This window comes from Rana temporaria, chromosome 10 (genome assembly GCF_905171775.1).
Source record: "Rana temporaria chromosome 10, aRanTem1.1, whole genome shotgun sequence".
In the NCBI taxonomy this organism is placed as follows: domain Eukaryota; kingdom Metazoa; phylum Chordata; class Amphibia; order Anura; family Ranidae; genus Rana; species Rana temporaria.
The window spans coordinates 89,065,672-89,091,568 of record NC_053498.1 but is presented as its reverse complement, the minus strand read 5'-3'; the positions used below and the strand labels follow the sequence as shown (position 1 = coordinate 89,091,568).

General features: G+C 44.0%; 1 protein-coding gene across 1 annotated transcript in view; it reads left to right on the top strand.

The window, feature by feature from the left end:
- The first annotated feature begins 10,231 nt into the window (after window positions 1-10,231).
- ODAD1 (outer dynein arm docking complex subunit 1) overlaps window positions 10,232-25,897 on the top strand; it is a 204,203-nt gene continuing 188,537 nt past the window's right edge. The window contains exons 1-2 of the mRNA XM_040325674.1: window positions 10,232-10,333; window positions 17,043-17,110. Coding sequence (XP_040181608.1) covers window positions 17,044-17,110 — 67 coding nt within the window. The 5' untranslated portion in view covers window positions 10,232-10,333; window position 17,043. The remainder of the gene's footprint in view (window positions 10,334-17,042; window positions 17,111-25,897) is intronic.

The window sequence follows — 25,897 nt, the reverse complement described above, 5'->3', positions numbered from 1 at the left end:
TTTGGATTTTTGCACTATTATATTCCGATTTGGATCATCTTTTTGCACTTGAGCACTTTATATGGACTTTATTATATAATTTTTAATTATATATCATATATCATATGTTTTAACTTTCTGTATGTATAGTTTAAAATTGTTTGTTTTGCGCTGCACTATTATTTTATGTTGATGTGTTGCTGCTATTGGATGTTGTTAGGATCCTGTTATGCATGTAGGAAATAAATGAATGGTCTAAATATTTTTAAACATGCACTGTAAAAGCGCACTCTTATTTTGTTACTTTCAAAATGTATTGCCCACGCATTAGGTCCCATATTCTATTCTACTTGCTGATTATGTTAAAAGGGGCATGCAGAATGAAGTCATTATTACAGAATAAAGCAGAAGCTGCAGTCTCTGCAGACGGAGGCAATATTTCCTTTTCATTTAGCTACAAGAACAAAAACAATATAGGCAAAGGGTGACATTTGAAATTTATTTTTGCCTGTTTGTAATATGACACAGTCGGATTTCTTTGTTAAAAAAAAAGTTTTATTTTTTATAAATAATCTGCTAATGAGCTACTAATTAACAACCTGTTGTTATGCATATTAGTATTTTGTCAGGAGCATAGACACCATGGCCCAGATTCAGGTAGAATCGCGCAATATTTGCGTGGGCAAAGAGCAAAAAATTTTCTCTGCGCCCACGCAAATATTGCGCTTTGCCCACGATTCACGGAGCAATTGCTTCGTAAATTGCGCGGGCGATATGTTAATCAGCCGTGCGTAAGGCTGCCTAATGTAAATGATCCCGCCGGGGGCGGGAATCATTTAAATTAGGCGCGCTCCTGCGCCGAGCGAACAGCGCATGCTCCGTCGGGAAACTTTCCCGACGTGCATTGCGGCAAATGATGTCGCAAGGACGTCATTTGCTTCTAAGTGAACGTGAATGGCGTCGAGCGCCATTCACGGTTCACTTACGTAAACAACGTAAAATTTTAACGTCGCGAGCGGGAAGCGCAGCTATACTTTAGCATTGGTTGCGCCTGCTATTAGCTAAAGTGGCTGTACGGAAACTCCGTACCTTGCGTGCGCAGGACCCGCGCAACTTTTGTGAATCGGTGGTAGTATGCAATTTGCATACTATACGCCGATCACAAAGGCCGCGCCCCCTAGCGGCCAACGCAAGAATGCAGCCTGGGATGTGAAGGCATAAGGAGGCTTATGTCTGTCAGATCCTAGGCTGCATTCGGTGTAACGAGGTTCCTGAATCAGGAGCACTCGTTACACCGGAGCAAGTAAGCACTTGCGCCGCGCAACCTATGGTTGCGCGGGCGCAAGTGCTTCTTGAATCTGGGCCCTTGAGTAAAGCACCCCATTGGTCACGGCAGACAAACAATACAGAAAATTTGCAGTTCACTATCACCCTCTTACATAGGTGTGCGCAGCCTATTGCATTAGGGTGTGTGCACCCCTAAGCTCAAACAAACATGTGTGTATGTGTCTACATATGTATGACCCTGGCACATTGATCTGCATGCTGGTACAGTGAAAGAGAAGAGCATAAACACTTCTCTTATGGCAGAGGCAGTAAGAGGGAGATCTTTCCCATGTTCCTGCTGCTACACAGAGTGATAACACTAATGTGCATGGAGTGATTAGGGTGTGCCTGGGCACATCCGGTACACAATTAGGTAGATTCAGGTTTGGCCGTGCAATCTTAAGACGGCGTAGCCTAGCGTGTTTACACTACGCCACCTTAAGTAAGAGAGGCAAGTACATGATTCTCAAAGCACTTACCTCCTTACTTAGGGCGGCGTAGTGTAATCGCGGCGGGCGTAAGGGCGCCTAATTCAAATTGGTTGGAGGGGGGCGTGTTGTATGGTAATGAGGCTTGACCTCACGTTTTTTGACTTTTTTGGTACTGCGCATGCGCCGGGCGCCTACATTTCCCAGTGCGCATTGCGGCTAAGTACGCCGTACGGGCCTATTTATTTTGACGTGGACGTAAACGACGTAACTCCCGATTCGCGGACGACTTACGCAAACGACGTAAAAAATTCGAACCTCGCGGCGGGAACGGCGGCCATACTTTAACATTGTTATTCCACTTCATAGGTGGAATAACTTTAGGCCGCCTAAGGCCTTACGGAAACAACGTAATTTGACTGCGGCGGCCGGGCGTACGTTCGTGAATCGGCGTACAAGCTCATTTACATAATCTACGCCGGCCGCAATGGAAGCGCCACCTAGCGGCCATCCGAAAAATTGCAATCTAAGATAGGACGGCGCAAGCCGGCCTATCTTAGATATGTTTAAGCGTATCTCTGTTTGAGCATACGCTTAAACATACGGCGGTGTAGATTCGGAGTTAGGTCGGCTTATCTACTGATAAGCCGGCCTAACTCTTTCTGAATCTACCTAAATGTGCGCACACCTATGCCCTCTTATATAATTGGATTGAAAGTCCCCAGGGTTGCCTCGCGGCCCCCCGTACTGATTAGAATTTTTGCTAAGAACAATTCAACCTGTGAAAATAATGTATTTTAGTCATTTCTACATGATTTCGGTAAAGTTACCATACACATGAAGAAGATTGAACACCCTCCTTCGATTATAAAAAGTTGCCAACTATAGCCCTCGTGGATAAAAATTGTATTTAATTTCTTGTTGCCCAAACAAACCAATCAACTTCCCACATTATTTTTTAAAATAGCAGTTGGAAGCTGTTTGGTTGCTATAAGCAGCATGCAATTTTATCCTTTCTATACTTCTCATACATCTCTATCATTATCTGGCTGGGGGCAGGGCTGCCTTTAGTTTGTATGATGCCCCAAGCAAAATTGTGGCTTGATGCCTTCTCAGTAAAAAAAGGAAATTCCGCACACTCTCCTTGTAATGATTGCTACTGAAATGATGCCAAGAAAATAAATCTTATAATAATAATATTCAGAGGCACACAGAGTCCAGTATGTGAATTATTAGCTTTACCAGATACCAATCAAAGACTAGTGATATGTAGTACGCCCGGCATTTCCAAGTGATCCTTCACCTTATATGCCGAGTACACACTTTAATAGAGGCTGTTCTCCTACTGCACCATTTTAATTCAAACTGGGCAGATGATAAAATTGTAAAAGTAGAGGAAACATTTAGTAAATCTAAAGACATAAACAGCTGAAGTTATATAGAAATCTTTTTTTTTTTTTTTTTTTACCTTGATGCATTCCCTGTATTAAGGTAAAAAAAAGTCACTGTGCAGCTCCCCACTAGGGTGACCACATTTCCAAACTACAATTCAGGGACCCCCTACTTCCCAAAAATCAGCTTGTGCTATAACGAATCACAGCAAAGTGATTGGACACAAGAGGCGGGATTTATGATTTCTCCAATCACAAACAGGGGGTGGGGATTGTGCTCCTCCAGGCATTCCTGGCCAGGACAAGTACTGTCAGTGAGTAAAGCGGTGATGTGGCGGCCTTTTTTGGGGGCATCAGATTGGCCCGGGGGGTGGCTGTGTCGGTTTCATTCCGGGACACTGTATTGTCCTGGAATGAATGTGCCCGGGACAGACAAAATGCGGGACTGTCCAGGGCAATCTCTACTCCCCACCCCCCTCTTATACCTACCTGAGCCGGATTTTGATCCAAAGATCTGCACGTGCGCATCGGCTCTCTGGGCTATTACCCCACCTCATAGGCTTAAAGTCAGACAGTGAGGAGGGAGGAGGGAGCTGGGGGTGTCACCTATGGACACATAGAGGTGGCTCAGGAGCAAGTCTGCATGAGTGTCCCCATAGCAAGCAGCTTGCTATTGTGAGCACTCAGTGGGGAGAGGGGGGTGGCAGCGGGGTACCAAAGAAGAGAAGGATTAGGGCTGCTCTGTGCAAAACCATTGCACAGAACAAGTAAGTATAACATCAGTGGCAGCTGTGCAACTTTTAGTATTTAAACTATAAACTTGTTGCTAGTGCTATTAGCAATGGGGTAGATTCAGGTAGGGCTGCGCACCCTTATGGAGGCGCAGCGTACCGTTTTAACGCTACGCCTCCGTAAATTACTTGCGCTACACTTCATTCACGAAGCAGTAGCTCCGTAATTTGCGCGTGCGCTCCGTAAAACTGGCCGGCGTAAGCGCGCGTAATTTAAATGATCCCGTAGGGGGCATGGATCATTTAAATTAGGCGCGTTCCCGCGCCGAACATAGTGCGCATGCTCCGTCGGGAAACTTTCCCGACGTGCATTGCGGTAAATGACGTCGCAAGGACGTCATTTGCTTCAACGTGAACGTAAATGGCGTCCAGTGCCATTCACGATTCACTTACGCAAACGACGTAATTTTCGAAAATCGTGACGCGGGAACGACGGGTATACTTAGCATTGGCTGCTCCTGCTAATAGCAGGAACAGCCTTTCGCAGAAACCGACGAACGCAAACAACGTAAAATGCGAACGACGGGCGCGCGTACGGTTGTGAATCGGTGTGAGTATGCAAGCCTTATGCCAGTCATATCTTAGGCTGCAGTCGGCGTATCGAGCTTTCTGAATACAGAAAGTCGATACGCAGGCGCTACTTAGCAAATACGCTGCGTATCTATGGATACGCAGGCGTAATTGCTACCTGAATCTACCCCAATGTGTTTAAGTTAAACAAAAGTCAAAAACTGAATTTCTCTATTTACATGAAGGTCAGGTTAATATAACATTACAGTGCAACGGAGAACTCTGCGAACCTTGATGTAAAGGACGATGCCACAGATTACGATCTAAAGGGGAACTCTGATGTAAGGAGGGGCTCTGCGCTCCCATTTACATCAGAGTTCCAACTTACATCAGGGTCCGCAGAGTTATCCCTTGCACTATAAGAGAAAATCCTGCAGACTCTGATGTAAAGGGGAACATTGGGAACTCTAATGAGGGGGGGGGGGGCTCTCTGGTGACCAGAGATTACCTTCCGCAGAGTGAATACACTAAGGTAATGGGGGTTACTGATATAAGGGTTAACCTTTATTTCAGTGCCCCCTTACATTATTGTGTTCACTCCTCCCCCCCCTTACATCAGTGACCGCCCTCAGACTGACCTCCTCTCAGGTGCGCCGTGAAGGGCTCAGGCAACTCCAGCTTGGCGACTCTGGTTTTATCTGATAGTCTCCGCTACACAGTCCACACACCTCTGACTTCTCTCGTGATCCCCAATCTGGCGGCGCTCCCACCCTTGACTCCTCTACTGGCTCCCCCTCAGAGACTGCAGACATGATAAAAGATGAGATGGTCAGAGACTGCAGACAAGGTACAAGAGATGGTCAGAGAATGCAGACATGATACAAAAGATGGTCAGAGACTGCATACATGATACAAGAGATGGTCAGAGACTGCATACATGACACAAGAGATGGTCAGAGACTGCAGACATGGTACAGGAGACGGTCAGAGACTGCAGACATGGTACAGGAGATGGTCAGAGACTGCAGACATGGCACAGGAGATGGTCAGAGACTGCAGACATGGTACAGGAGATGGTCAGAGACTGCAGACATGGTACAGGAGATGGTCAGAGACTGCAGACATGATACAGGAGATGGTCAGAGACTGCAGACATGGTACAGGAGATGGTCAGAGACTGCAGACATGGTACAGAAGATGGTCAAAGACTGCAGACATGGGACAAGAGATGATCAGAGACTGCAGACATGGGACAAGAGATAGTCAGAGAATGCAGACATGGGACAAGAGATGGTCAGAGACTGGGGACATGGTACAAGATGGGATCGCGCTGGATAATGCCGCTGTGAGGCTGTGCTTCTCGCGCTCGTCGCCCCCACGAGATGCAGTGCATCCATAGGAATGTATTGCGGGTGGCGAGCAGGAGGAGCGACAGAGCTCGGAGCTGGCTCCCGCGACGGGGATCGCGGGTGGTCAATCTCGCCGCTAGCAGAGGCCAGATTGACACAAAATCAGCGTACATACCAGCAGTGTTCTGTACATACCAGCAGTGTTCTGTGTAGGACCCCGTCTGCTGCAAACCCACTGTGCTGCACAGGGCCGATCCTAGGGTCACAGGCACCTGGGTGCAGAAATATTTCTGGCGCCCCCACATGGGCGTTGTCATTTTACTAACTCCTCCCTTTTACAATTGTTTCTTTGGCAATGAGTCAACCACAGAGATGCTCCCCCCACAAAGTCTTCATTACCCTGGGATCCTTACATGATCTCTTAACAATAAACACAATACAGGAAGAGAAGCAGGGTACTTTATTGGGACCTGGAGGGGGGCCTCTGTGATGGACACAGAGAGGGCTTCTGTTAGAGAATCTGTTGGATGTTTGGCGCCCCCACCTCTGCAGGCGCCTGGGTGCAATGCACCCTGTGCACCCTGCCTAGGATCGGCCCTGGTGCTGCATATTTTACCCTGCTGTTATTTTTTGATGCTGCTATTTTGGTCAGTTTATTTCTTTTGCTTATACAAATCAAAAAGACAAACATCTTCCGTTTAAATGTTTTTTTTTTGTTAAGGCCATAGGGAAGAATAACTATTTATTATGTATCCTAATTACATTGTGTTAATATATTGGCAGGTAGCTCGGGGGCCAGAGCTCAAAGAGGCCCCAAAGCTGTTTCCCTGTCTAGGACCCTATTTGGTTTTAATAAAGCTCTGGTTTATCTGAGTAATTATGCTCTTTGTACCAGGCAATTGTCAGATACAATTGATGTGAATAGATTGTATGTTTTCTCTGGGCAAAATTGTCTTATCAGCAATTGACAACAAATCACTAGGGCAGTGCTGTGCAATTATTTACTTATATTTTAGGACTTGCAGCCTTGAGCTCTAGCTCTAGGGAAGTCTCATGTGCATAGTTGCCAGAATGTTAAAATAATTTCTGGGAGCACTTTACAGGCTGCTATGGAATTATTTTAGCTCATTAACCACTTGCCATGTCCAATCACGGCTGATCACGATGTAAACAGGAAAAGCCGGTAATCAGCTTGTCCTTACTCGCGTCTATCAGACGTGAGTAGAGGAGAGCCGATCGGCTGCTCCTGTGACAGGGGGGGGTTTGTGCTGATCGATTATCAGCACAGCTCCCCCGAGGATGCCCACTGGACCACCAGGGATGCCCACTGGACCACCAGGGATTAAAAGAAAAGGTATGCCACCCTAGACCACCAGGGATGAGAAGGACACAAAAAATGGATGCCAATCGGTGCCGCAATGGATGCCAATCAGTGGCCACAATGGGCATCACTGATTGGCAGACATTGTTTGGCACTGATTGGCATCCATTAGTACAACACATACAATAGTGCCCATCTATGCCCATCCGTGCCACCTATCAGTGCCCATCCATCCCACCTATCAGTGCCCATCCATCCCACCTATCAGTGCCCATCCATGCCGCCTATCAGTGCCCATCCGTGCCGCCTTTCCGTGCCCATCTGTGCCGCCTATCCGTGCCCAGCCGTGCCGCCTATCTGTGCCCATCTGTGCCACCTATCCATGCCCATTCGTGCTGCCTATCCAAGCCCATCCATGCCGCCAATCCGTGCCGCCTATCAGTGCCCATCCGTGCCGCATATTAGTGCCCATCAATGCCACCACATCAGTGCCACCTCATCTGTGCCCATCAGTGCCGCCTTATCAGTGCCCGTCAGTGCAGTACCATCAGTGCCCATCAGTGAAGGAGAAAACTTACTTATTTACAATGTTTTATAACAGAAACAAAAAAAAATGTTTTTTTTCTAAATTTTCAGTCGTTTTTTTATTTTTTTGGCAGAAAATAAATATCCCAGAGGTGATCATATACCACCAAAAGAAAGCTCTACTTGTGGGTACAAAATTATACAAATTTAGTTTGGGTACAGTGTAGCATGACCGCGCAATTGTTATTCAAAGTGCAACAGCGCTGAAAGCTAAAAATTGGTCTGGGCGGGAAGGTGTACAGTAAAAGTGCCCTGTATGGAAGTGGTTAAAGTATAAATAAAGGCATTTTTTTTAAAGTTTTGGATAGAGGGGAAATAGGGTGACCACGTTCCCCGGATTGCCCGGGACAGTCCCGCATTTTTCAGGTCTGTCCCGGGCACATTCATTCCAGGACAATACAGTGTCCCCGAATGAACTGCACACAGCCACCCCCCGGGCCAATCTGATGCCCCCAAAAAAGGCCGCCACATCACCACTTTACTCACTGACAGTACTTGTCCTGGCCAGAAATGCCTGGAGGAGCACAATCCCACCCCCTGCTTGTGATTGGAGAAGTCATAAATCCTGCCTCTTGTGTCCAATCGCTGTGATTCGTTACAGCACAAGCTGACTTTTGGGAAGGGAGGGTGTCCCTAAATGGTAGTTTGGAAATGTGGTCACCCTAAGGGGAAATGGATTAGAACACCTGTCATATTTTATTGCTGCCCCCGTTTGGGAGATTCACCCTCTCTATTTGTCCTGTTTACCATTATCATTGAAAGTGAAAATAAAAGGGGATCATATATTTTGAGTTGTGCCCAGAAAAGAAATAGTGGACAAATCTTCCAATTGGGACACTAGTTCTGGTGACCTGGGTGACCCCAAGGGATTCCCTTAATTCGCAAAGATTTCCTCTCACTTCCTGTTTGGCTATGGGGCAGGAAGTGAAGGTAAATCTCCCTAATGGGACACAGATGGCAAAAATAAACCTTATAACCCTCCCGTACTCTATCCAAAATGAAAAAAAAAAAGGTTTTGCCTTTAGTTCTACTTCAGGCTAATGTGAAATGGGCTCGTCCACTGTCTACTTAAAGGGCCGCCATCAGGGGGGTACAGGCAGTACACTTGTAAGGGGCCCGGAGGTCCCCAGGATGGCAACCCCCTTTAAACAAAAAAAATTATATATATTTTTTTTTTTTTTAGGGGTCCGGAGGTCCCCAGGGCCCCCTTTTTTTTATTTATTTTTTTATAAAAAAACATAATATATATATATATTTTTAATTAAAGGGCCAATTTTTTTTTTATTTTTTTTTTAGAGGTCCGGAGGTCCCCAGGGTCCCGGGTGACAACCCCCCTTTTGTTCATATTTATTTATTTATAAAAAAAAAAATTATATATTTTTTTATTTATTTTATATATATATATATATATATATATATATATATATATATATATATATATATATATATATATATATATATATATATATATATATATATGTATATATATATATATATAATATTATTTATTATTACAGGTCCCAGAGGTCCCCAGGGCCCCGGATGGCAACCCCCCTTTTTTTTTATAAAAAAAACATTTTTTTTATATATATTTTTATTAATGGGCTCAGAGGTCCCCATGGCCCCCCTTTTTTTTTAAATGTTTATTTTATTTTTTTGTCTATATATTTTTATTTATTTATTTATTTTATTAAAGGGCCCAGAGGTCCCCAGGGCCCCGGATGGCTACCCCCCTTTTTATTTATATATATATATATATATATATATATATATATATATATATATATATATATATATATATATATATATATATATATATATATATATTTTTCTGTATTTCTCCTTTTTTTTTTTGTAAAGGCCCCCCCCTGCCTCTCAATTCGCAGCACCCCCCCCCCCCCATGGGGAATGGAGATGGAGACATGAAGATGCAGACATGGGGGATGGGGATGGAGATATGGAGATGCATGGAGCACTTGTACATCCCTGTGTAGGTAAACATGGCCCTGCAAAGGCGTACGGTCCTGAACATTCTGTGAACGAGACCTAAGATGGCGCCATCTCCAAAAAGGACAGCGCATTCCTGTGCATTGTGGGAAAACGCACAATTTTGCGAGCGCTCCGGCAACGCGCAAATGTGACAGTAATTTATTTTCAAATTGCAGGAAAAAAAGTTGAAATGCAGCGATTTCTTGTCAATCGTCACATTTTGTATTCATGCAATTAAGTTGCGTTGTGTTTGAATAGAAAAGCCTTTGTGTGTTATGATATTTACACCTCTATACACAAATATTGAAGGTTTATTTACACGGACAAATACAATAATAATGATTTCTCTCCCCCATGTAATATAATGAGGGATAGTTCTTCACTAATCTCTGTTCTCCATTCCAATGAATGGAAAGAGGAAGGAGAAGAGTCTCAAGTTACTTTCTACAACCACAACCCCTCCCTTCCTTTGTGTGTTGGGGTCTCTTAGTAACCAGAAGGTGACACAAAGCTGGCTGTGATTGGTGGAGGGTTTCACTGACCTGCTACTTCCTGGATACAGTCTCCAAGCAAACATCACTGACAACACTAAGCCAAGCTCAGGCAGGAGTGTACTAGAGAGGAGCACAGATATCCCAAAGCTCATCACCTCTCCGAGAATCAGGTATTGTCACAGGGGGAGATCAGTCACACACATGGGCGTAGGAACCGGAGGGGACGGGGGGGACGCATCCCCCCCAGGAAATAATGCGGGGGGGACAGGTATGGTAAAATCCCCCCCGGGTTAGGAGGACTTGGAGCCAGGGCCGGTACATTGAAGGCAGGGGCGGAGAAGGAGAGTGACCTGGGCGCTACCATTTTGTATAGGAGGGGGCGCAGTTCTGACACACAGGCAGCCAAGGTACACTTGTGTCTGTGTGTCATAGACTAGTCAGCGCGGGCGGCGGCAGCGGCAGTGGTGGCAGTGCACTGTACAAATTGTGTGCCTCCTGCAACTGGGACCGTCCCCTCCTGGCTTTTCTGTTTGTTTACTCCCCCTATGGAGTAAGTAAGTTGGTCCATTCCATCAGCGTGAGCCGTGTGACGTCACGGCCGGGGGCGCAGGGAGCTGTGTCGGCGCTGCTGAGCTTGTAACTGCAAGGACTAGACACGAGGAGCCAGAAGGAGCCTGCCTGCCTACAGTCACAGTGCCTAGGAACCAGCAGTGTGCTACTGCAAAGAAGAAGACTACTGAGTCTGTACTAAAAAGTAAGCAGAACAGAACATGTGAGAGAAAATAATTATGGCTGTATTGGGGGGGGTGGGGGGAAATTGTGGCTGACTGAGGTGACCAGCACAAAAAAATGTTTTTGAGCCATGCTTGCCTAGTTGCCTTCTCTGATTAGCGAGAAAAAAAAAACATCAATTGCAGCCTCACTATGCCACCAAACGCAGCCACTGTGCCATCACATGCAGCCACTATGCCAACACACGCAGCCACTGTGCCATCAATTGTCGCCACTGTGCCCATCACACGCAGGGACTGTGCCCATCACACACAGCCACTCTGGCCATCACACGCAGCCACTGTTCCCATTACACGCAGCCACTGTGCCCATCACACGCAGCCACTGTTCCCATTACACGCAGCCACTGTGCCCATCACACGCAGCCACTGTTCCCATTACACGCAGCCACTGTGCCCATCACATGCAGCCACTATGCCACCAAACGCAGCCACTGTGCCATCACATGCAGCCACTGTGCCAACACACGCAGCCACTGTGCCATCAATTGTCGCCACTGTGCCCATCACACGCAGCCACTGTGCCCATCACACGCAGCCACTGTGCCCATCACACGCAGCCACTGTGCCCATCACACGCAGCCACTGTGCCATCACATGCAGCCACTGTGCCATCAAACACAGCCACTGTGCCATCAAACACAGCCACTGTGCCATCAATTGTCGCCACTGTGCCCATAAAACGCAGCCACTGTGCCCATCAAACGCAGCCAAATTGCTGTCCCCCCCAGATTTGTAAGGGTTCCTACACCCATGGTCACACACATTATATATATATATAGATGCTTCTCTGCAATGACTTTATATCATTCTCTATCAATACACATAGAACTCTACATATGTTACTTAGTTCTAAGAAAAGTGTACATTATTGCAATCAGTAACCCCTTAATGTCCACTACCCGCGCTCCTTAGACCCCGTTCACACTGGCATTAGGGACGCGTTTTCGCCGCTACCCAACGCCCTGCAAAGTAGCGTACGATGAATAATACAGACAGCAGACAGAGCTGTATACAACTGAAAAATACGTAGCGATTGTGTTACTTTGCGTCGCTGTGCGACAAAAACAGAACTACATTCAAGTATATGGGAAAGCGCCATAAACGCGCCTGTAGTGTTTACAGCACATTTATGGTGCATTTGAGCAGCATTTATTAAATATCAGTGAGGTGGGAAAAAAAACTTCTACCTTATAAAAGAGGGCTTCTGGGTTGTGTTTTTATACAAGTCATTCATTCATTCATTCTTCTGGGTTGTGTTTTTATCAAAAATGCACACTAATGGGCAGATCCACAGAGAGAGTACGCTGGCGTATCTACTGATACGCCGGCGTACTTTCAAATTTCCTGCGTCGTATCTTTGTTTTGAATCCTCAAAACAAGATACGATGGCATCTGTGTTAGATCCGACAGACGTACGTCTTCGTACGCCTTCGGATCTAAGATGCAATTCTTTGGCGTCCGCTGGGTGGCGTTCACGTTGTTTTCCGCGTCGAGTACGCAAATGAGCTATTTCTGACGATCCACGAACGTACGAGCGGCCGTCGCATTTTTTACGTCGTCTCTAGTCGGCTTTTTTCGGCGTATAGTTAAAGCTGCTATTCTGAGGCGTACTCAATATTAAGTATGGCCATCGTTCCCGCGTATAATTAAAAAAAAACAATTAGTTTGCGTAAGTCGTCCGTGAATCGGGCTGGACGTAATTTACGTCCACATCACAAAAAATGACGTCCTTGCGCAATGCGCGGCGGGAAATTTAGGAACGGAGCATGCACAGTTCCTTCGGCGCGGGGACGCGCTTCATTTAAATGAAACACGCCCCCTACTCGCCGATTTGAATTACGCGTTGTTACGCCGCCAGAGATAGACTACGCCGCCGTAACTTACGGTGCAAAATCTTTATGGATTCGAACCAAAGCCAGGTAAGTTACGGCGGCGTAGCGTATCTCAGATACGCTGCGCGGGTGCTGATCTCTGTGGATCTGCCCCTAAGGTGCATTGGTTCGCATTAGTGTCAGTGTCAGAATTTTTTGCAAATGTGAAAGTAGCCTGACATTAACCCAGGAGGCATCGTGGCATCTGTATCATGTGACTGCTGGCTACCAATCAGAAGCCGTGTCGGTGCACAGCTTGGTCAGTGTGCTGGGAGTGCAGTCAGCACACAACCTCATATATATATAGATAGATAGATAGATAGATAGATAGATAGATAGATAGATAGATAGATAGATAGATAGATAGATAGATAGATAGATAGATAGATAGATAGATAGATCTATATATATACACCCTCATCTTGGGATAAAAAAAAAAAAAAATAATATATATATATATATATATATATATATATATATATATATATATATATATATATATATATATATATATATATATATATATATATATATATATATATACACATATATATTAAAACCCCTCGTCTTGGAAAATATATACAGTATACAGTGTTTACGTTTTCTATCATACCCTCCTAACAGATCTGTGTTTTTTTTACCAACCCCGAGCGACCGCTGGCAAGTTAACATTGCTGGCAGACAAGTCTGTATACATTGCTTTTATACAGCATGTTACTGTATGCAATGAATGGGACCCCTCCTTCCCCACAATTCTCCCACATCTAATACATGTGGTCACAGCATCGCATGGAGGGATCCCAACCCAAAAATAGTTGTTGAGGAAGCGGCACATCACCCCTGAGCCACCCGTCCAACAACTCTGAAAAGCGATCCACCGCAGAATGCTTTTCAGAGGTGTCAAAAAACATGCTGCCTATGTGACCGAGGAAAACAAACAACATTGCCTGTCCTATCTAATCACATCTGCAATGTTTGTCAAACGTCTACCTGAAGAACTGTATTAAAATGTGAGAATGAGAAGGTGCTGTAATCCATAGCAACCAGATTTCATTTTTCATGATCTCATTACAGTTTCCTCTATCAGATCAGAGTTTCCGCTCAGGTCTTCTGGGTATCACAATGCCCCTTGTCCTGTGCTCATGTGTTGTATATACAGTGTGTCCAATACACAATAGTCCCACATTAGAGTTTTCAGGGAATTAAACACAGGCCCTCATGTGATCTCTATGTTCCTAGATGCCCAGAAGGTCAATGTATTGCCCTCTCTTTCTTCTTAATTGCCCTCTCTTTCTTCTTCATTCCCCTCTCTTTCTTCTTTATTGCCCTCTCTTTCTTCTTAATTGCCCTTTCTTTCTTCTTTATTGCCCTCTCTTTCTTCTTAATTGCCCTTTCTTTCTTCTTAATTGCCCTCTCTTTCTTCTTCATTCCCCTCTCTTTCTTCTTAATTGCCCTTTCTTTCTTCTTTATTGCCCTCTCTTTCTTCTTAATTGCCCTTTCTTTCTTCTTAATTGCCCTTTCTTTCTTCTTCATTCCCCTCTCTTTCTTCTTCATTCCCCTCTCTTTCTTCTTTATTGCCCTAAACAGGATTGTCATGTAACCACAGAACTCCTGGGCCATTTTTGACCTTCTTCTGAAAATGCTAGTTCCCTGGCTATCATGCCAATCCAGTAGCTTCAGTGCATTTTGAGGCCCTGACCCAGGACAAGGATCGCCTTCCAGGGTCTTGACTCAGAACAAACATGCTTGTTCTGGGATAAAACCACAAAGTATGGAAGTCAGAGGATGAGTAAGGCAGCCAGGGAACTAGCATTTTCAGAAAGAGTTCAGAAATGACAGCCTTTGTATTTCAGGTTGGGTTTCCTTGAGATCTGATTGGTTGCTCTGGATTAGTGTACATGTCATACAGGCATTGAATTTTGCATTGCCATAATGAATTAGTCTACAGTTCCAGTAGAGGCACTTGTATGTACTGTATGTATGTACTGTATGTATGTATGTATGTACTGTATGTATGTATGTATGTACTGTATGTACTGTATGCATGTATGTATGTATGTATGTACTGTATGTATGTACTGTATGTATGCATGTATGTATGTATGTATGTATGTACTGTATGTATGCATGTATGTATGTATGTATGTACTGTATGTATGCATGTATGTATGTATGTATGTACTGTATGTACTGTATGTATGTATGTACTGTATGTACTGTATGTATGTATGCAATAGAACAGGGGTCTCCAAACTGTGGCCCTTTGCTAGCCTTTATCCGGCCCTTGGACACTATTACTCCCACTGACAGCAACAACGGGGCACTATTTCTTCCCCTGAAACCAATGAAGGGATATTTTTCCTCCTACTAAGAGGGGCACTACTCCTCCTATTGACCACCAACCCTGAGGCGATATTTATTCTTACTGATGCCGGGCCCCAAACATTTCTACCCCCGCTAGCCACAACCCGGCCCTCCTAAATTCTGAAGGACAATAAACTGGCCCTTTGCTTGAAAAGTTTGGAGACCCCTGCAGAACTTACATAGGGCTCATTCACACCCACAGACTCATGTTACAGTGCATAACACACGTGCATGCACATTGTAACCAGGGCTGGGACAAGGGTGGGCAAAAAGAGCACATGCCCCGGGGCACCTTCTCTATGTATGAGGAGTATTTGGAGCTTCAGCAGTTGCCTTCCCTCTGCACCCCACTGACAAGAGGTGACTGCAGTGTCAGCTAGGGTCTTCTTTTGTTGGAAGTCAGTGACACCACTGATGTAGGGACATTTTCCTTTCTTCCAGTGACACCACTAATGTAGGGACATTTTCCTTTCTTCCAGTGACACCACTAATGTAGGGACATTTTTTTCTTCCAGTGACACCACTAATGTAGGGACATTTTCCTTTCTTCCAGTGACACCACTAATGTAGGGACATTTTCCTTTCTTCCAGTGACACCACTAATGTAGGGACATTTTCCTTTCTTCCAGTGACACCACTGATGTAGGGACATTTTCCTTTCTTCCAGTGACACCACTAATGTAGGGACATTTTCCTTTCTTCCAGTGACACCACTAATGTAGGGACATTTTCCTTTCTTCCAGTGACACCACTAATGTAGGGACATTTTCCTTTCTTCCAGTGACACCACTGATGTAGGGACATTTTCCTTTCTTCCAGTGACACCACTAATGTAGGGACATTTTCCTTTCTTCCAGTGACACCACTAATGTAGGGACATTTTCCTTTCTTCCAGTGACACCACTGATGTAGGGACATTTTCCTTTCTTCCAGTGACACCACTAATGTAGGGACATTTTCCTTTCTTCCAGTGACACCACTAATGTAGGGACATTTTCCTTTCTTCCAGTGACACCACTGATGTAGGGACATTTTTTTCTTCCAGTGACACCACTGATGTAGGGACATTTTTTTCTTCCGGTGACACCAATGGTGCAGGGACATTTTCCTTTCTTCCAGTGACACCACTGATGTAGGGACATTTTTTTCTTCCAGTGACACCACTGATGTAGGGACATTTTTTTCTTCCAGTGACACCACTGACTCAGAGAAATATTTCCCTTTGCCACTGTTACCCCCATATTTGTGCAGCAAATGTAAGCTCTTCAGTTTGCTTCAGTGTACCACAAACATTGGTACTAGTACATTGTTGCTTCCTGGTTTCTGGCCTAGGGAAATGATATCATACATCCAATGAGTCTTCAGGAGAGGAGGAGGGGTTTTCTCAGCTAGGCACACCCACTCTCCTGCCTGCATGCCTGAGTTAGGGGCAGATCGATTCCAGGAAGTAAATGCTACATTAATCATCTGCCCTTGCTCAAAATATCCACTGCCAGAAATGATAGAGGGTGTTTTTCAAGTTGATTTCTCAGAAAAATAAATCATGCAGCGCATTCATGTGAACCAAAACTATAAGACATAAGGCAAAATGCTTTGTTCTTGCTTTGAACTGTGCGGGGAAACCCGTCTGGTGTGAATGGGCCCTTATAGAAATATAAATGTGAGCTGGTAGCTGTGTTTGGCATCAGGATGTAGCAATATAACTGTATGTTTACATATTTCTTGTGATATTAAATGCCTATTAGATGCGGATCGGTGACAGGTCCTCTTTGATGATTGATGTGTTGCTATAATCAGTCGTATTACCGTCCATATTAATTGTTTCTTTTCCTTTATAAATGTGATTGAAGAATGCCCCTGAGAAGATCAGCTTCCAGCATCCGCTCTGATAGCAGTGATGTGGACATGGAAGGAATGGGTAGGTTTTATTTCTTATATATACTACAAGGCTTATAATAATGGGGCTTCTGCCATTTTGTCCCCTATAGTGCCGCTGACAACAGATTGAGATGTAGCAAGCTATGGGGGGCTTGGGTTCCTTTGTTATTGAAGGTTGTTCCAGGGTAATTGATGTAGAGAAGTTTGAAACAATGTCACAATCACTTGTACTCTTTAACTCCATGCTGTCATTACAGTATTCAGCAACAGAAGATCTACAGATTTCACGCCTCTCTCCGACACTAACAGGTCCATTTTATATGCTGCTGTTTAACAAGAGTTAGGTGACCGACAGCTTGACATTTCCTTGTCATTACTTGGTATTTGATTCTAAAAGTTCAGTATACCTTAGTGGATTTTTAAATGACACTTTTTGCTTTAACTTCTTCAGACCCGGGCCATTGTAAAAAGACGGCCACAAGGTTGCTCTACGATGCCTGGAGGCCGTCTTTTTACGGCCTCAGGTCCTCCGGCAACTGGGGGGCGGGCGGGCCGTCGGCGGCGCGTCACTGAGATGCCGATGCGTGTGCTTGGCTGTCACGATGTCTGCCGGGTACCCGCGATCGGCAGTGACAGATCAGGGATGTGGATCTCTGTGTGTAAACACAGAGATCCACGTCCTGTCAGGGAGAGGAGACCGATGCTGTGTCCCTTGTACATAGGGACACAGATCGGTCACCTCCCCCAGTCAGTCCCCTCCCCCCACAGTAAGAATCACTCACAGGGTACACATTTAACCCCTTCATCGCCCCTAGTGTTAACCCCTTCCCTGCCAGTCAAATTTATACAGTAATCAGTGCATATTTATAGCCATGATCGCTGTATAAATGTGAATGGTCCCAAAAATGTGTCAAAAGTGTCCGATGTGTCCGCCACAATATCGCAGTCCTGACAAAATCGCAGATAACTGCCATTACTAGTAAAAACAAAATTGGCTCCCAAACAAAATTGGCGTCCTTTTTTTCCCACAAATAGAGCTTTCTTTTGGTGGTATTTGATCACCTCTGCGGTTTTAATTTTTTGCGCTATAAACAAAAATAGAGCGACAATTTTGAAAAAAATGCAATATTTTTTACTTTTTGCTGTAATAAATATCCCCCAAAAACATATATAATTTTTTTTTCCCTCAGTTTAGGCCGATACGTATTCTTCTACCTATTTTTGGTAAAAAAAAACGCAATAATCGTTTATCGGTTGGTTTGCGCAAAATGTATAGCGTTTACAAAATAGGGGATAGTTTTTTTGCATTTTTATTTTTTTTATTTTTTTTTACTACTAATGGCGGCGATCAGCGATTTTGTTTTGTTACTGCGACATTATGGCGGACACTTCGGACAATTTTGACACATTTTTGGGACCATTGTCATTTTCACAGCAAAAAATGCATTTAAATTGCATTGTTTATTGTGAAAATGACAGTTGCAGTTTGGGAGTTAAACACAGGGGGCGCTGTAACATTTAGGGATCACTGTGTTAGTGTTTACTAGTGTAGGGGGGTGTGGCTGTAGGATTGACAACATCGATCGAGTCTCCCCTATAAAAGGGATCACTCGATCGATGCGCCGCCACAGTGAAGCACGGGGAAGCCGTGTTTACACACAGCTCTCCCCGTTCTTCAGCTCCGGGGAGCGATCGCGATGGAGCGGCTAAAAACAAATAGCCGCGCCGTCGTCCCGGATCGCTCCCCGAGCGGACCCGACCTCCGCATGTACCGGGGGGGTCCCGATCGGACCCCCCACCCACGTCTAGCAGAGGACGTACAGGTACGTACATGTGCCTGTCCGTGCCATTCTGCTGACGTATATGTACATGAGGAGGTCGGGAAGTGGTTAAAAAAACGATGTTGCCTACACACCATCGTTTTTTCAAAATGCTCTAGCAAAGCGCGGTTACGTTCAGCATGTACGGCGGCACTCTGTTGCATTCAAGCTTGCATCATAACTTGCTTCTGAGCATGCGCGGGTTTAAAAACGTTGTTTTAAACGTCGTTTTAGCCCACACACGATCATTTTTTATGACACAAAAAACGACGTTTTAAAAAACGACATAAAAAATTGAAGCATGTTCGAATTTTTTTTTGTCGTTTTTCAGAAGACATAAAACCACGTTTTCCCCACACACGGTCATTTTAAATGACGTTTTTAAAAATCTTGTTTTTTTTCATCACAAAAAACGACCGTGTGTACGCGGCATTAGATAGAGAACCTGTTCTCTTTCTGTCCGTCGGACTTCCGACGGGCTCGCGGCGGACTTTTGCACGAGCAAAAGTCTGACCATGTGTACAAGGCATTAGTTCTACTTTAAAATGTTTTCATCGCTTATTCATTACCTAAAAGGAATCAAAAAATGTTTGGAGTAAAAAAAAAAAAACACAGTAATGATAAACAAGCCTTAAAATGGACTTTCTATCAGTAAACTTGGCGCTTGTCCCAGGTTAGCAACTGTACGTGCCTGTTAAAATAAATAAAAAGTACATAAAGAGAGTCCAAGAAAGCCAGCTTGCAATTTCAGATAATGGTTCATTGCAAACATCCCACTCTTATTATAGTGGCACAAATGAACCTTTAACCCAAATAAACACAGGAAGAGCTTTGCAGAGGCGAGTGAAATGCAATTTTGTACAGGATGCTACAACACGTGCCGGTGATTGCACACTTTATTTCAAGTGAAAAGAAATAAAAAGGAAAAAAATATTTTCTCTTTCGTTCATAGACGGACACAGCCTTCATTGACCTTAGAGTTATGCTTCTTCCTACCAGGAGATTTCTCTCCTAGTGGAAGCGGATATAACCCTAATGTCAATGAAGGCTGTGTCCGTCTATGAACTCAGAGAAATGGATTTTACGGTGAGTACAAAAATCCTATTTTCTCTTTCGTTCATAGACCGACACAGCCTTCATTGACATTAGGGTTATATCCGCTTCCACTAGGAGAGAAATCTCCTGGTAGGAAGAAGCATAACCCTAAGGTCAATTAAGGCTGTGTCCGTATAAGAACTCAGAGAAATGGATTTTACGGTGAGTACAAAAATCCTTTTTTTAAAGCACAGAACAAATGATATGAGTGTGACAAGTTTATAAAATTCTTGAAGCAGTAGATTGATGGTACTGGAACCTTTGGTGGATATACTTGGGTAGCAATTGATGTATTTGACAAAAATGTTCTGGAGGAAACCCAGTGGGGCGTCTAGGTGATGAGTGGGAACCAAGGAACTGGAACAGGGGCATCTGACTGTAGACATGATGTTTGGGTTTTCATGTGTTGACATGGATTTTGAAATGCGTTGCCTTGCCTTTCAATGCAGTTTTTTCATTTCGAGTTTGGAGCGGATAGGGTTAACAGCTATTGACCAAGGCTTGTTACCAGCTGCCAATGCATCAATACACTTACAGTATATAAAATCATTGTTATTTGGGAACATGTACCAATGAAAAAAAAATAATTTGATTCCATGTGGCTGTGATCAGGGATTTTTTAACGCATTGACATTTGGAAAGAAAAAAGGAGTTCTAAATTGATGGCAAATAACATCTCCCTTCTGGCTTCTTTTTTCTAAAGAGAGAAAAAAAATGAAAAAATACATACAGGCCTCCCAAAATACATAGCAGACACCTAAGGATCTGTTATGTATTGTGGGGGACCTATGGAGGGGTTTGCGTGTTTTTTTTTTCTAAAAATTAATCAGCTGCAGATCGGGCTGCCCTTTGTCGGGCGCTTGGTCCGATTTCTTTTGTTTTCTGTTAGGCCTTGTACACACGACCGAACATATCCGCTGAAACTGGTCCGCGGACCAGTTTCCGTGGACATGTCCGACCGTGTGTAGGGCCTAGCGGACATTTTTCCGGCCGAGCGGGCAGGTTTCCAGCGGACAAAAGTTTCTTAGCATGCTAAGAAACTTAAATAGTTAATATGCAAATACAGTGATACCTATTATAAATAAGGTGCCAAATGTGATATTAAACAGCGCTCAAAAAAATATGTGAAAATGTAAATATCAACAAATATAATATTGGTACAGTGACATAGTGAAAAATAAATAAATAATCCACCCTCTAAGTGAGTCAATATATAAGTGTCCAAAAATCTGTGCAAAAATCGCATCAAAAAATACCAGGTTGGCAAATAAAGTCCATGAACTGTCTAAGTGAACAAAAAAATATATATAAATAGTTCATAAATGGAGAGCAAAGGAAAAGAAAAAATCCTTCCCGATCTTCAATAAGTGCTTTCACCACACCACAGTGACTGCGTGCTTCCACCACCCATCAGAAATGCAAACTCACCGCAACAAATGGCCTGACACTTTCGTGTTTAGGCACACAGGCTTGTTAACTGACCCCCTCAGTTTAGTTGATAGAACTCCTTCTTTTCATATAGGGTGGAGCATTCAGTTAAACAGATGGAGATCCGAAGCAAAAAGAAAACTCCAAGATAACAGCCATATGCAAATAAGAAAAAGAGAGCACAATAGTGTGATACTGTAACACAACTTTTAATAACACACTACAAATCTCCCAAAGAATGCACTCACAAAGGTAACTCTTGTTACAAGCAGTGTATAAATCCAAAAACTGACACGGTGTAAAACAAAAAATAAAGATATCCTCCAGGTGAACTAGTGGTCACAGCGGACCAACGAATAGCCCAAGTGTTACTCACAGCCCTTGTGCAGGTGTACTGGAGCTGCTGCTTAGGTAATTGAGCTGGTGGCAGATTAGACCATTCCACGTTCAAGCTTAGAAAGTTAAGGTGTGCGGTTGTGACTTCAGTAATCACTCCCCGACATGTTTCATCGAAATGATTTCTTCATGGGGTTACTTACCAGCTGTCTAGTGCCGCTTTATATAGTTGCCAGGGTCCTCCCTCCCCCCTTGTGTTAATCAGTAGGCACGCATCATAACAAGCTGCAGCTGAGTGGACTTACGTTCCTCCCAGCCATGCTAACATGCAGCTGATCCGCTCATCCAATCAGAGCAGCATCATCGTCATGACGCTGTAGCTGGCATTCTTCCAACGTGGTGGAGGCCCTCAGTGGCGACGTTGGTGTATTACACCACATCCCACTGCCTAGTATCGAATGTAATGTCTAACCCCGATGGTTAAACTGGGGTATGACACTCAACCTGCCTGCAGTGTATTCCATAATGGAGGGATGAAAACCAAATATTGCTGACTGTCAGCTTTTCGGATGTCCCTATGACAATTACCAGCTCAATTACCTAAGCAGCAGCTCCAGTACACCTGCACAAGGGCTGTGAGTAACACTTGGGCTATTCGTTGGTCCGCTGTGACCACTAGTTCACCTGGAGGATATCTTTATTTTTTGTTTTACACCGTGTCAGTTTTTGGATTTATACACTGCTTGTAACAAGAGTTACCTTTGTGAGTGCATTCTTTGGGAGATTTGTAGTGTGTTATTAAAAGTTGTGTTACAGTATCACACTATTGTGCTCTTTTTTTCTTATTTGCATATGGCTGTTATCTTGGAGTTTTCTTTTTGCTTCGGATCTCCATCTGTTTAACTGAATGCTCCACCCTATATGAAAAGAAGGAGTTCTATCAACTAAACTGAGGGGGTCAGTTAACAAGCCTGTGTGCCTAAACACGAAAGTGTCAGGCCATTTGTTGCGGTGAGTTTGCATTTCTGATGGGTGGTGGAAGCACGCAGTCACTGTGGTGTGGTGAAAGCACTTATTGAAGATCGGGAAGGATTTTTTCTTTTCCTTTGCTCTCCATTTATGAACTATTTATATATATTTTTTTGTTCACTTAGACAGTTCATGGACTTTATTTGCCAACCTGGTATTTTTTGATGCGATTTTTGCACAGATTTTTGGACACTTATATATTGACTCACTTAGAGGGTGGATTATTTATTTATTTTTCACTATGTCACTGTACCAATATTATATTTGTTGATATTTACATTTTCACATATTTTTTTGAGCGCTGTTTAATATCACATTTGGCACCTTATTTATAATAGGTATCACTGTATTTGCATATTAACTATTTTGGATTCTATAATTTTTAAAGCAGCAGCTCTTGCATATTTATTAATTTATTCATTTATTTTATAAATATCACTAGTGTTCACATTTATTCTCCAGCTACGCGCAGTGAGGGTGGCTCACATTAGACGGCCCTTATCTCCACCCCTTTTTTCTATGCTAAGAAACTTGTCCGCTGGAAAGCTGTCCGTCGGACATGTCCGATGGTTAGTATGACTCATCGGACATGTCCGCTGGTTATGACGTATAACCAGCGGCCCAAAATCCTGCGCATGCGTCAAATTGATTTGACGCATGCGTGGAAGCATTGAACTTCCGCGTCAGTGAACGTCGGTGTTGTATACGTCACCGCGTTCTCTGTCCGCGGGGATTTTGGTCTGATGGTGTGTACATACATCAGACCAAAACCTCCCAGCAGACATGTCCGATGAAAACGGTCCGCGGACCGTTTTCATCGGACATGTCTGGTCGTGTGTACAAGGCCTCATACTTGTCTGAAAAATTATAATAAATACTTATTGAACCTAAAAATTAATCAGCAATGAAGTTATTTGCTGCCAATTTAACCCCATCAATACTGGGCACTGTCACTCCCTTTTTTCCCCAGACCAATTTCCAGCTTTCAGCGCTTCTCGCACTTTCAATGACAATTGCACGGTCATGCATTTTTTACTTTCTGCTATAAAACGAATTTAATAAAATCAAAAATCTAATTTTTTTTCATCAATTTAGGCCAATATGTATTCTGCTACAATTTTTTGGTAAACTAAATGCCAAATAAGCATATATTAATTGGTGTGTGCAAAAGTTATAGCATCTACAAACTATAGGATATTTTTTTTTTTTTTCATTTTTTACTATTAATGGCAGAGATCAGCGACTCTATAGTGGGACTGCAATATTGCGTGGTTGTGAGCAGGCACAGGGGGGTGCTGTGCATGCGTCCACGTCACGGCGCATGCGCAGTTCTTATTCCTTTCTTCTCAAAAATATTCCGATTGCACACCTTCTGGAGAAATGGGCAATAAGTAAAAGGGTGCTGAAACGATCACTGTCTGGGAACCGGAAAGCAAATCATATATACATATTCGCCAGCACACCAGGGATCATTTAAAAAAACGTCCAAAAATTTAATGCATATCTATTGATCCAAAAAAGCAACGTTTCGAGGCCACGCAGGACCTCTTCGTCAGGCGCTTTCTTGTCTGGCGCTCGGCCCATCATTTGCATGGGGTCACGCCCACTTCCACCTACGCCGGCGTGCGCCTTCGAAACCCACGACACGCTGGCGCAGCGTTGGGAGCACTGGCTTGCTGAATGCAATGCTTGCCTCTCCGCGCTACATTGGCGTGCCGTACGGTGTGTGCTCTAAGGCGGCGTAATGTGCGCCTTGCTCTCCGTGAATCTGGGCCAAGCACTGTCACTGTACTAATGACACTGGCAGGGAAGAGGTTAACATCAGGGGCGATCAAAGGGTTAACTGTGTGCCTAGCTAATGTTTCCGTGTTGTGGGGAGGTGCTTTTACTAGTGAAAGGCATAGGTCGTGTTTCTACTTTACAGAAACTCAGGATTCAAGCCTTTTGTACTGCCAGAAAAACAATCTGCCTTGTTCACATAGATAGACTGCCAATCTGTCAGTGTACTGAACGATCAGCAGGTGCCGGTAGACATCGAGTTTGCGGGACTCGCTGATCAGCTCCTGCTGTGTAAAATTACAGCGGGAGTGAGCCGCTAGCGGTGCCCCCACACACGCCCAGAAGTGCTACGTCCTGTAGCAGTAAACCTGCTATGGGGCAGTCGGCAATTGGTAAGTAGGCACTTGAATGGGCTTTTGATCTAAGAATAGCATTCAGTTGAGGTTATATCCCAACCAGGTACACAAATAGACGTAAAGGAGCTGATTTACTAAAACTGGAGAGTGCAAAATCTGGCACAGCACTGCATAGAGACCAATCAGCTTCCAGTTTTTTTTGTCAAAGCTTCATTGAACAAGCTGAAGTTTGGAGCTGATTGGCTTCTGTGCACACCTGCCCCAGATTTTGCACTCTCCGGTTTTAGTAAATCAACCCCATAGATTTTTAGTATATTCCAGCCATCTCTAGTACTCCACTGTAGATAATATATTTGTAATCCAGGGACTGCAGGCTGTTTATACAGCAAACACCTGTATCATATGTAATCCAAGCAAAATGGAAATGCTCCACCACAGCGAGGTGAATCCCACGTGACGCATACATCAGTTTCCACCATAATGCTCCTAATTGGTTCTGCTGTGCACAGATAAAGTAGTGCCTATGGACACAATCACACGGGACTTTATGAGCATAATACATTTCAATGGTGATGTTATTCAAGCAAAAGAACAATGATGTCTCTGTAGTCATTTCAGATGTTCCAGCATAAGGAGATAAATCCCAAATGTATGCTTATCTCCAGAGCACCACCATGTGGCGTCCCTGTGATCTGATAAGCTGGAGGGTGCAATGTTTTTAGTGATGGCTTTCTCTTAAAGGGTTACTAAACCCAGGACCCTGCATTCACTATATCTGGTCTCCCACAGTACACAGAACATGGAAATGCAATTTAGTAAATATGCTAAATACCTTTTCTCATCAGCAGTATATAGCAGTCTTGTGACTTCTATCAGTGTCTGGCTGAGCATTGCTTAGAGCAGACCTGGGCAAACTACAGCCCGCGGGCCGTATACGGCCCGGCGGACCTTTTAATCCGGCCCCCGGGCGGAGCGCTAGTTACG